Below are 12321 nucleotides of genomic sequence, written 5' to 3' on the forward strand. Positions count from 1 at the left end.
ACCGACTGTGGACCACGCCGAAGCTAGGACCAAGGGACTTCATCTGCATTTCCCACGTGGGTGGCAGGGGCCCCCAAACTTAGACCGTGTGTGGCTGCTTCTCTAGGCCGTTAGAAGGGAACTGGGTTGGAAGTGGAGCAGCTGCATTGTGAAGCAGAACAGATTGGGACTTTGCTTGCTAGGTCACAGTGCCAGCCCGTGTCTCTGGTCTTCTTTTTAGAACCTTATTACTTTTTCCATGCAGTTTCTCTCTGCTTCTTATCGTGGCCATTTTCAACTTAACTGTCATGTCCAAAAAATAGCACCTGCCCCAGGAATTTGCTCTTCCTGCCCCCTCTCATTTTTATCTTTGTTGTTTTTACTGCTATACATGATTGTGTATTTTTTAAACTTGATTTTGTCTTCCCTATTGGAATGAGGCTGCATAGGGCACAGATCAGCATAGTCTTATTCTCCCTATTTACTGAAAACATGTTTAACGTACAATAGGTACTCAATAAAGGCATTAACGAATCTACCACTTGCTGTCTAAATCATATATCAAAGCCTCGGAGTAAACTGCATCCTTGGCCTCCTCCCGTTGCCAGCGTTTCACCAACAAACTTAAGATAGAAAATGTTTTATTTATATTGCTTATTGAATAGCTGGGTGGGAAGTAAATACTTCTCTCAAAGCCGTGGATTCCATGGTTATAGTGGGAACAGTGTTGAGGGGATGGAAACTACTCCTAGAATCTTTATGCCTTGAGCACATTTCCTTTATTTGAGCATTATCTGTCCTGTGATCACGTTCTGCCGATCTACATACTACCTATATATGTGTGTATATATATATATACTATATGTGTATATATACTATGTACTACCTATATATGTGTATATATATATATACTATATGTGTATATATACTATGTACTACCAATATATGTGTATATATATACTATATGTGTATATATACTATGTACTACCAATATATGTGTATATATATACTATATGTGTATATATACTATGTACTACCTATATATGTGTATATATATACCATACGTGTATATATACTATGTACTGCCTATATATGTGTATATATATATACCATACGTGTATATATACTATGTACTGCCTATATATGTGTATATATATATACCATATGTGTATATATACTATGTACTACCTATATATGTGTATATACTCACACACCCCCATGTATTATCTCTAAAATTATTCATTCTTTTATTTTTGACTATCTGCTAGGTAGAAAGTGCAATATTTAGTTGAAGTGCAGAAGCTAGTCCTGAGAAAATTGAGTAAATGACTCTTCTCTAAGGTATTATTAGGCTTGAGATTTTTTAGGCCTGGAACTGAATCTATCCAGGTTTTAAAGTATAAACTCAGTGCAGTTCCTGGCTTGTTAAAAGCACTCAGTATGAAAAAGAATTGAATGTAAGTATGTAAGAAATAATTTGGGGTGTAATAGATAAATGTATCTACAAAGTTCTGTAGAAATATGAAGGAGGAAAGGTCTTTATATCCAAGAGGAATCACAAGGTTTCGTGAAGGAAGGATTGAAGGTCAGCAGTTTACCAGGTTGGGTGAGATGTGCCATGGAGTAGGGACAGTGGGTGACACTGTGGTTGAGGTTAGGCACTGTGATCAGCCTGGACATTTGGGATGAGTATGAGATGGAGGAGGATATTTAGGCTGGTGAGTCATTCATTCTCTTATTTAGCTCCTTTATGTACTAAACAGATCTTGTAACACAAACAAATCAGCTTTTATTTATAGCATTTCCATGGGAATATAAATGGAGTTCTAAATAGCCACACTAGAAATCAGCTTTGATGATAGAATTCATTTATACTGCAAACCTACCTTTAACAGAAAATTGTTCAAGTTTTATAATATTTACAGTGTCTCGGAAGCAGAAAAATAACTAGGGTTTCTTGTGCATTCACAGAAGTGGGCATTTAGATGTTGCTTCTGACTTTGTGACTGGCTGAGCATTCTGTGATTGCTGAACTTGGATCCTTTGTGGAGGTGCTGGCTCTACCCATGGGTGCAAGATGGCCGTGGCTGGGATGACAGGACCAGATTGCCACGTCTTTGTCCTCCTCTTGGTACAAGCAGGCTAACCTGGGGTATTGTTTTGTATAGCCGTGGAAGACGCCAAGAGCACAGGCCCAAACACAGGCGTTCTCTTTTGAGCTCATCTTCATCATGTTTTACTGACATTTCATTGGCTCCTTCCAGAGTCACAGTGGAAAGGAACACAGTGAAGACGCAGGTGCAAGGGCATAGCTACCAGGAGAATGGGGGAACCTGGAGAAGTTTTACAGTGCACAATATAACCCATAAAAGGCAATCAAATAAAAATTTAGTTGTATTCCCAGATCTAATAAAAAAGTGTTTCTGCTTTTTTTTTCCTGATTTCCTTCATGAAACACCTACGTGTATTTTAGTCATTATTAATGTCCAGTCTCTTTACACATGTTGGGAAGTAATCAGAGGAACCAGAAGTAGGGAAAAGGTTGAAGTAGAATTTTGAAAAAGACAATTATTAAAGATGAGCCATCACGGGCGTTGTGTGATGTCAGAGATACGCAGCCCTTCTGTCCTTGTATAAGATAGCGAAGCTTCCAGGAGTACTGTGTTTCACCCACATTGCCGCAGTTTGGTGACATACTGAAAAGCTGCAGTGCAGACATTCCAATCGCAGAGTCCCCCTGCTCTGTTCCTTCCAGGGCACGTTCTCCCTGGGCTACTCACGTGCTGCCAGTCCCCTTAGAATCACTTCTACGAGTGGTTTACTTATGAAAATCGGGCTATTGTCACCATTCCCCACGAAGAGTGTGTTCTTATTTCAAGTTTTCTTTGTCGGTATACTCATTGTGTGTCTTTAAAGGTAGAATTTATCTATTTTCTTTTAAATCATTTTATTTCAGAGAAGGTTTCAGCTTAGAAAAGAAAAATTGTGAGGTAGCAATACAAAGAGTTCCTATACATTCCTCACCCAGTTGCTCCCATTAACCTTCCGTGTTAGTGTTTTTGTCACTACTAATGCACCATACCCAGCTTGCCCTATTTTTAATCCAGATTTCCTCTGTCTCTTGCACTCTTCCAAGCCTCTAGTAATCAACATCCTGCATTCAGGTTTTTCTTTTTGTTTGTTAATCTAATTTTAACTCCCACATATATAGAAGAAGCATTAAAGCGGAATTTAATAACACACACACACATAATTTCATATTGCCTCTGCCTGCATTCTCCCCATTCAAAAGGGACACTTTAAGTATGCCGGTTCTATTAGATCAGCTTAGATTTGGTAGGTTAACCTTTGGGTTGTCTGCTAGACGGTGAGGGAGAAGCTTCCAAAGAGATCTCTGTGACATTGTCAGTCTGAGACAGTGACGCTTGCTGTGAGGCTCTTTTTAGAAGTGAAACAGAAGCTTTAGGGCAGGCTGTGCTCCTTGCTTTAGACATCCTTTTCCTGAAGTAGTCAAAGTAATTGCACAAGGCAATAAAGGCACAGAAAAATACAAGAAAATTTTCTCAACATTGCAATCTTGGCAGTTTCACTGATGATGGAAGTTATGGAGGGGAGTATTTTAATTATGAACTAAAAGTCTAAACATTAGACTTTCATACTTGTATCAAGATAGTCTGTATAAATGTATAAGTCTGAGTGCAGGGAAGAACCCTTTAGAAGATGCTGTGTAAAAAGGAAGATTTTTAGGCCTGAAGGAATAGGTAAATGTCAGGCAATTTATTACCTGTTTTTTAAATATTCGCCTTCCAGTTATTTTGCATGTTAAATAAGCTGCTAAACTTGAACTCTGAGGAGAGCAGTATTCCTATGTCCCCCAAATATTTAAGGCATATCTTTTAGACGATTAAATCCTAAAATATGTGTGGTCACGCATTTTTCACTTAAAATTTCTCTCACGTTCCTGTGTGCATTGCAGATAAAGAAAAAAAAAATCTTCTCTACCACCACCAACCTTCATTCTTTTCGGTGGATAGATTTTGTATTTTGTTTTTCTAAACAAGAGAAAACAGTTGCAGTTCCACCTCTGATGCGCTTCCTCTCCTAGGAGCTGTAAGCTCAGTACGCGCACATATGTAAGATTTCAAGTGCAAAAGAGAACAGAGCAGGAAACAGATTTCCACAGTCCCCGTCTGGATCCTTGTGCAAGTGCCAATGTAAAGCTATTCACTGAGGAGTGAAACTCAGTATAATGTTGCCCAGCTCTAAGGAAACAGATTTGAAAATTTAAACTTAATAAGCAGATCAATTGGGTGGGGATTCGAGATTATTGTATAGCATTCTAATGACATGCAGTGCTGTCAAAAACTTCTTTTCACCCAGGAATAAAATTACAGGAGGCATAGAGATATACCTTTCAAAATGTCAAGAGACAGGGTTGGGGAAATTGAGTTAAGGATAATGAAAATGTATCACTTATACCCCAGGAAGCATACTTTGCAAGCATCTGGGTATCTCAGGGTAAAGGGTACATTTAATGTGGATAGAGGAGGGGAGGGAAGGCTTATGCTGAATCCCAGGAGATAAATGGATTAAGGTGAATGTCTGGAAAGAGGAGGATTGCAAGGTGGAGATGTGCGATCCTGAGCTCAGAGGGAAAACAAATGACTTGGTCCTCAATTTTTTAGGAGCTAATAGTTAGCTGCATTTTCATTTCCCTACAGAACAAGGGGCCCTTCGTGGAATAAGTTCTGAGGGAGTCACTCCTAGGTGTTTCTCTTTCATTCTGACTTTTTCAGCCTAAGTACAAGAGTTAAGTTTAGGGCTGGGTTCATATATATATTTAAATTTATTTAAAAGTTTTAGAGAGTGAGATCTTTCACTCACTAGCTCATTCTCCATATGGCTGCAATGGCCAGTGCTATGCCATGTCGAAGCAGAAGCCAGGAGCTTCATTTGAGTCTCTCCTGCGGGTGCAGGTCCCTGAGCTCTTGGTCTAGCTTGCACTCCCTTCCTGTGAGCATTAGCAAGGAGCTGGATTACAAGCGGAGCAACCGGAGCCATTGTCCATTTGGGATGCCAGCTTTGCAGGCAGTGGCTTAACCCACTGCTCCCTAGGTTCACTTTTACACACTTGCTCACATCTGTAGCAATATACTAATGCCTGGAATTTTATTGATGAAAGTCCGAGTCTTTTCATTGCCTCATTAGAGTTGATACTTCCAATACTTAGTTATTTAAGACATCAAATAGAATTTAGCTAAAGTGTATTCAATTACCTATTCTGTGTTAGGTACTAATGAAGAGGGGAAAGGTAGATGAATATGACTCCTGCCTTCCCTGAGTCCTGACAAGTGGGTGGCATGTACAGGTACTAGAGTAGAAATTGTCCTGTGTGTTTTTGTTTCCTTTTTGTCCCAGTTGTGACTCATAAGAAAGGATTGCTTTTGTAAGCCGATACCTGTATGAATGACTATCATGTCATAAAGGTTATAAGATGATATATACAGTACATTAGAAGGCTGAATAGCTTTCCCCGGAAAGAATGAAGGTAAGTAGCAACTTAGGAGATACTGGACTGAGACCATGAGAGATCCACAAAGGTTTTCCAGAGCTTCCAGAATGGTTTCCAGCACGAACAATGACTGCCAAGCCATGGGCATACAGGGATCAGAGCAGATGAGGGCTGTGTCATGAAGAGCACAGTCCAACTTTCCAAAGTTACCTACCTGATTCACTTCGAGGCTAGGGAGTGGAAGTGTGTGTGTGGAGGAATGTGTTCCTACCACATATTTCATTGGCATCTGTAAGACAACCAGAGAGATGTTTCTTGTAGAAGCAACAGAGGCTAATGAACTCTACAGGACTCCTCTCAGTACACACACATGTGATACAAGGATGCTTCAGTAGCTTTTATGTTTTTTAAATATACTAAAAGAGTCATGGAGATTGTAGTCCAGAAGGCCGAATCACTGCTTGGGATGCAGGCTTCCTGTAAGCAGTGTCTGGAATCAAGTCTTGCCCCCACTGGGAAGCAGCAGATCATGGCACATGTACATGGAACTGTGACACCAGCACTGGAGACCCAGTTGGAGTTGCTGGCTTCAGTCTGACTGGCTTAACCCTGGCTCTGTTGGTGGCATTTGGGGAGTGAACCGACAGATCTAAGATCTCTCTTGTTTAGGCTCTATCTGTTGCTCTGCTTTCAAATAAAACAAAGTAAACTTTAAAAGCTTACTAAAGGAAACTTGTATGATTTATCAGTGGCTAAATCTTCACCTTGCCAATGCCAGGTTCCCATACGGGTGCCAGTTCGTGTACCGGCTGCTCTGCTTCCCATCCAGCTCCCTGCTTGTGGCTTGGGAAAGCAGTGGAGGGTGGTCCAAAACTTTGGGACCCTGTACCCTTGTGGGAGACCCGGAGGAGGCTCCTGGCTCCTGGCTTCAGATCAACAAGGCTCTGGCCATTGTGGCCACTTGGGGAGTAAACCAGTGGACAGAGGATCTTTCTCTCTGTCTTTCTTTCTGTAGATCTGCCATTCCAATAAAAATAAATACATTTTTGGGAAAAAAAAACTTACTAAAATTTTTTTGTACTGAAGTAAGCTTAGAATCAGATAATCATGTGATAGAAGCACCGCTTTGCAAAGGAATCTGTTGTTTAATAAAAAGGAAATGTTCCCCCTGGTTCCTTTGAACAGTGATTACTTTTAAATTCGTTGATACATTGTTTTCCAGAGACTTGGCCTATCTTTAAAACAAAACAAAAACAAAGACACACAAGTGGGTCAGAGTTTCCTGACCATACACCTGTGATGAGAGAAAATGTGACTTGGATTTTTGTACTTCCAAATATTTACCTCAAGAGTTTGAGGGCTTTGTTGCCACACACCTACACCTGTTAGGAAGATTGTGTGGAACGTGTGCTGTATTTTCCCCTTAGATCAAACAGAAGATCCCTAATCTAATTTTTTCCTTAGTTTCTTTAACCTACTTGCTTTTAGCTTTGTGAAACATATTCTAGTATGTAAGGAGCCCTACATTCGTGTTCTTAATCTTAACTTTATTTATTTTTTTTAAAGATTTATTTAATTTTTATTACAAAATCAGATATACAGAGAGGAGGAGAGACACAGAGGGAGATCTTTCGTCCGATGATTCACTCCCCAAGTGACCACAATGGACGGTGCTGTGCCGATCTGAAGCCGGGAACCAGGAACCACTTCCAGGTCTCCCACGTGGGTGCAGAGTCCCAAAGCTTTGGGTCGTCCTCGACTGCTTTCCCAGGCCACAAGCAGGGAGCTGGATGGGAAGTGGAGCTGTCGGGATTAGAACTGGCACCCATATGGGATCCTGGTGCGTTCAAGGCAGGAACTTTAGCTGCTAGGCCACGCCGCCAGGCCCTGTTTTCTTAATCTTAACTTTAAATAATCCTACTATTTGAAGCAACTATAAGGTTAAATTAGTTGAAATGGATAGAATCGCAACCCTTTTGTCCCACTTAAAACTCAACAATTACTATTGTTACTCTTTTCTGTCGTCTGCCTCCATTCTGTTAATGTTAGCATAAAGTAACTATATAATACATTATAGGATCAAATAACTTCAAGATAGTATATTTGCATGTGAGGTTTAATGTGTACTCTCCACTTGATGGGGCATTTCATTTTGGAGGAAAGGGTGTTGGCTGATTGTATTAGTTCAGCGGTTTCAGAATCGGAGGTTGGAGGGGAGGGCTGCAGAAGCTTCAGTCATTGATTCTCTCTTTATAACTTTGCCCTTTTAGCTGGAACAGATTACTTGTGTAGTGCTTCTGCCCCTGCACAGACTGAATCACAAGGAAGAAACTTTACATAAACCATTTATACTAAATGTTTGGTATGCTGGCAACATAAATCAACAACAATATCCATTACAAATTCATCCCTTTATCAGTATTATCTTGATAGAACTGATCCCGATGTGTGGGAATTTGAACCCTGCCTCAATACATCTAGCCTGGGATAATTAATTATTCAGGGCACAGAGAACCTGGCCCCTGCAATGTAGAGTAATTCTTCCTGGTCAGCGTTAACTCCACTGGCAATAATAAATAGAAAAAGTCTCTGGTGATGCCAGTATTTTAAAGTGATTAATCATCTTTCCACCCCTCTCCTCCCCTTTAGTTTTCTTTAACTAGGATTTTTCAGCAATAAATCTTTAACAATACAGGTAGGAATTGTTCTCTAATTAAATTTTACCCTGCTTAATTTCTTACCTTTTATATGTGATTAAAAAAAAAAGTGTTACATTTTAAGGTGCCCTGATCAAAATTCAAACCAAGAAAAATCCTTTTATAGCATCCTGAGAGATTCTCTATGGAAGATTCAGCTCTTGATTTTGAATATTAGATATAGCACATACTCATAAAGATTATTCGTCAACACCAGTTGGGGTGTCAAATATTCTGAAGTTTTGAATGACTTCACTTTCATGCTTACGATTTGCCTGCATTAAGAAAAGTCTGACATATACATATGTTCCAACACTAATAGAAGAATTACTTATTTCTTAAGTATAATTGGTGTCAGATCCATAGGAAAGCGATGTTTTTTGCCATTTTTGTGGTACACAAAAGACACTTGCTGAAGTGACAGGTGAATGCCTGAGTGAGAATTACCCGGTATTTTGAAAGCGTGCCCTGTGGAGCTGCCTAACCATCATGTAGATTCCGAGTGACAGGGACAGATGTGACATATCTGTTGTGACACACTTGTGTGCCACCAGTCTGTGGCTGGAGGTGCCTCCCGTCCCTGCCCTAATGCTTTCCTCTGCTGCAGGACAACACAACGATGCGCGGATGAACCTTGCCATTGCCCTCACTGCTGCCAGGTATGGGGCTGCCACAGCCAATTACATGGAGGTAGTGAGCTTGCTCAAGAAGACAGACCCAGAAACGGGCAAAGAGCGTGTGAGCGGCGCCCGGTGCAAGGATGTGCTCACAGGTATGCCCAGGCTCCGGGAGGGAGGTTTTTCCCAGCTTCCTGCCTTGCCTACATAGTGACTGAATTATAATCTTTCTGTCACTTGTCTTTCACTGAGGGCAGGCTTCAGAGTCGTATTAATTATATTCCTTATTGTCAACAATGACTGGTTTAACATGAAAATTTTCCCTTGTGGGACTTGGGCAATTTTTCCCCCTTTGTGTTAAATACTACTAGTGATAATGATAATAATAAATGCCCACGAAATTCCCACAGCTGTGAATGCATTCCATTTGCCTTACAAAAACATGTGATTAATAAAATTAAATAAATGTGCCAAGTTTCAGAGAATCATTTAGGTGACACAGGCAGTGCATTTACACGTCATTAAAGTCAATCATTTATAACTTATTTTAGATTTTCTTTCTTGCCCTGGTCCTCTGACCATGTAGCAGATTTCACAATTGCACGTTTCTAGAAGGAGACCAACACTGTGAATTACAATGTCTAGTTGGAGTTCCAAGGAGAAGGCATGGCTTGTTTACTCACTGTGCATTAATCCTGTTTGGTGCCTTGATGAGGAGCACTTTGTAAACTGACCGAGAACCACAGTGAACAAGTGGCTTGCCTTCCTTATGTCAGCTCAGACTTGGTTTTGGTGAATCTACTTATATGTGTGCCTTTGTTTGGCTCCCCAGTAACTGTCTGTGCATGTCACTAAGTGGTATACAATAGACTTCAGCACAGGTTAAACTAATAGGTGAATTAATAATCCAGAGCATCAGCGAACAGAGAAACAAATGGACTGTGTGATTGATGCTGCGTTTCTTCCCAGGGAAGGAGTTTGATGTGAGAGCCAAATGTGTTATCAATGCTACAGGACCTTTCACAGACTCTGTGCGCAAAATGGATGATAAGAATGCCGCGGCTATCTGCCAGCCGAGTGCTGGTGTCCATATTGTGATGCCTGGATACTACAGGTAACTGTCTTCCAATTCAGTGGTTGCCACCCAACAACGAGACGCACAAGAGATTGTCTGTGCTTAAGTTTTTCTTCTAGCACAACTTTCTTAATAATAGTCTGATTTGCTGTTCAAAAAAAGGGAAATGGGAAAAGGAACTCATCCAAAACATAAAGTAGACTTGGGAATTTCCTAGCCCCTTGTGGCCATACTTGTTTCAAAGGTCAGTGTTTGGGAACCTGTATATTTTTGTGCTTTGCACAGTGTAGTGAAGTTCACAGACTAAGCATTAGTGTTTCTGAATCATATTTTTAAAACAGTTTAAGCATTTTACAAAAATTTCCAAATTGGCTTTCGAAGAATCTGAAAATATGGGCTACTCAGGTACTCTAGAGTTTATAATTCTTGAAGTGATATCTTTAAAATATTATTGCATGAGATAATTTCTAACACATTGAATAAATAGAGATAAATGTGAATGGAAAAGTGAGTAGGAATAGAGCTGAAATAGCTGTTGATTGAAATCATTTAAACTTGTTGTTAGATATATGCAAGTTCATTAAATTCTATTTTTGTATGTTTGACATTGAAAATAAACATTTAGGTGGTTCTGAGTGGTTCATCCTAATCTATGTTTCTGGGTATCTGTGGGAAAAAAATCCATGTGCTTATGGTGAGAGCTTAGAACATTTGTACTGTTTGCTCCATATGTAGTCAATGCAGTAAGTGCATCAGAAATTGTATATGAAATAATGATCTATTTGCTAAGCCGTTTACAACCTAGAAAGAAAAAACCATCTCAGTTCCTTTAGGGACATACAGAATAAGTCATGGCATATCCATTGAAGGATATATTGTGTAGTCGTTAAGAATGATAATTATAAAAGCCTTTAATGTCCCACAAAATACTGGTAGTTCAATGTTCCTTTAGAATGTAGGGCTCAAAATTTTATATGTATAATGGTATGTCTGTAGTAGGATGTAGTTACATATATGTTATGGCAAGAAATGGGTGATTATCTCTAGTTCAGGTGATCATGGGAATGATTTCTCGCATATTTTAATAATTTTTTGTAAAGAGCATCTAATGGGGTTTTAGGTATTTGAAATAGATATGCAGCAGACATGGTATTTTCTTTAGAATGTGTATTCTCCTGCTGTGATTGAATGCTATCCTGTTGTGTTATAGATAATACTGCCTCATTAATTATTGATTCTCTAGTAATAAAATCTTCCCCAAAAGCACCCAAGATGCACCTAATTGTATCAATTGCACTTCTACTGGGAACATGTTTATTAATTTATTTCTGTAATTTTATTTCTTAATAATTTTAATTAATCTATAGCACTTATACATTTTTATGGCATACGGTGTTTCAACACATGTACATTGCATAAATCAGTCAAATCAATAGCCAGGCTTTCCATCTCCTTATTTATTTTTCTATTTGAGGTTAGAAAGAATTTATTACTCACCAGTTTCCACAGTTTTCTTCTAATTTTCTTAATGTCTATATAAGCGAGGTAGATAGTCTTTAGTATTTTTACTTTTGGTAGGAAACACCAGGGTGCCTATAGTGTCAATGATTTTTATGAACTGGTGTAGCAGCCCCAGCTGTGATTTAAAAACAGTTACCCAAAGTTTCGTTCAAATGAAAAGGAGAGATGCAGATAGATATAAAATTCATGTAAGTTTCATGTAGAAAGAACAACAAAAGGATCAGCTGTATATATTTAGTGTTGTTTTGAATTAAAAATATCCAAGGCCACCTAGTTTCTAAAGGTTCTTAGAATTTTTCTTCTTGATCATATCTATAATATGATACGGATGTAATCAGAACAATCCCTTTATTTGTGTTGATTTTACAGATTCAGTCTACTCACCTCCATGTTGTGTCTTATGTTTTCTTCACAATGCAGTGATAACAGAAGACTTATTTCTCACTATTTCCCAAGACTTTTTGCTAATTCAGTGCATGGGCAATCATTGGAATAAGCCATCTTATTTTGTGAACCCTAATTTCCCCATAATGAAGATGGAGAACATTCTGTCCCTTAGAGTGAAAGATCAAGAGACGATAAAGTGCAAGTTAAGCTGCTAACTGATACAGAATACCCTGAGTTTGTTCATTACTGCTTGCTGTTATGTAATACTAAGTCACTTTTTGCCGCTTCTGAACCCTTATTTCACAATGTAGCTAACTTGCTGAAAATTCAACCGAGAACTCTTGATTAAATTTTGTCTGTCTTACAACTGCTGTTCTCAGCTATTGCTACGGGATATGGCAGAGGGCAGTGCTCAGCTTGTGTGGACACCAAATTAAAATGTCTATATTAAAGTTTTAGTGTCATATTTATATGGGGTTTTTAAATATAGAGAATTTGAAATATGAAAGCAAAATCTGACTCTTTATCTTACTG

The 12321-nt window shown here is 39.1% G+C and overlaps 1 protein-coding gene across 6 annotated transcripts in view; it reads left to right on the forward strand.

Moving 5' to 3' along the window:
- Nucleotides 1-12321, forward strand: part of GPD2 (glycerol-3-phosphate dehydrogenase 2) — a 162525-nt gene that overhangs the window by 99698 nt on the left and 50506 nt on the right. For all 6 annotated transcript variants that reach the window (XM_058664494.1, XM_058664491.1, XM_058664493.1 and 3 more), the window contains exons 7-8: nucleotides 8795-8959; nucleotides 9774-9918. In XM_058664494.1, coding sequence (XP_058520477.1) covers nucleotides 8795-8959; nucleotides 9774-9918 — 310 coding nt within the window. The remainder of the gene's footprint in view (nucleotides 1-8794; nucleotides 8960-9773; nucleotides 9919-12321) is intronic.

This window comes from Ochotona princeps, chromosome 5 (assembly GCF_030435755.1).
Source record: "Ochotona princeps isolate mOchPri1 chromosome 5, mOchPri1.hap1, whole genome shotgun sequence".
In the NCBI taxonomy this organism is placed as follows: Eukaryota; Metazoa; Chordata; class Mammalia; order Lagomorpha; family Ochotonidae; genus Ochotona; species Ochotona princeps.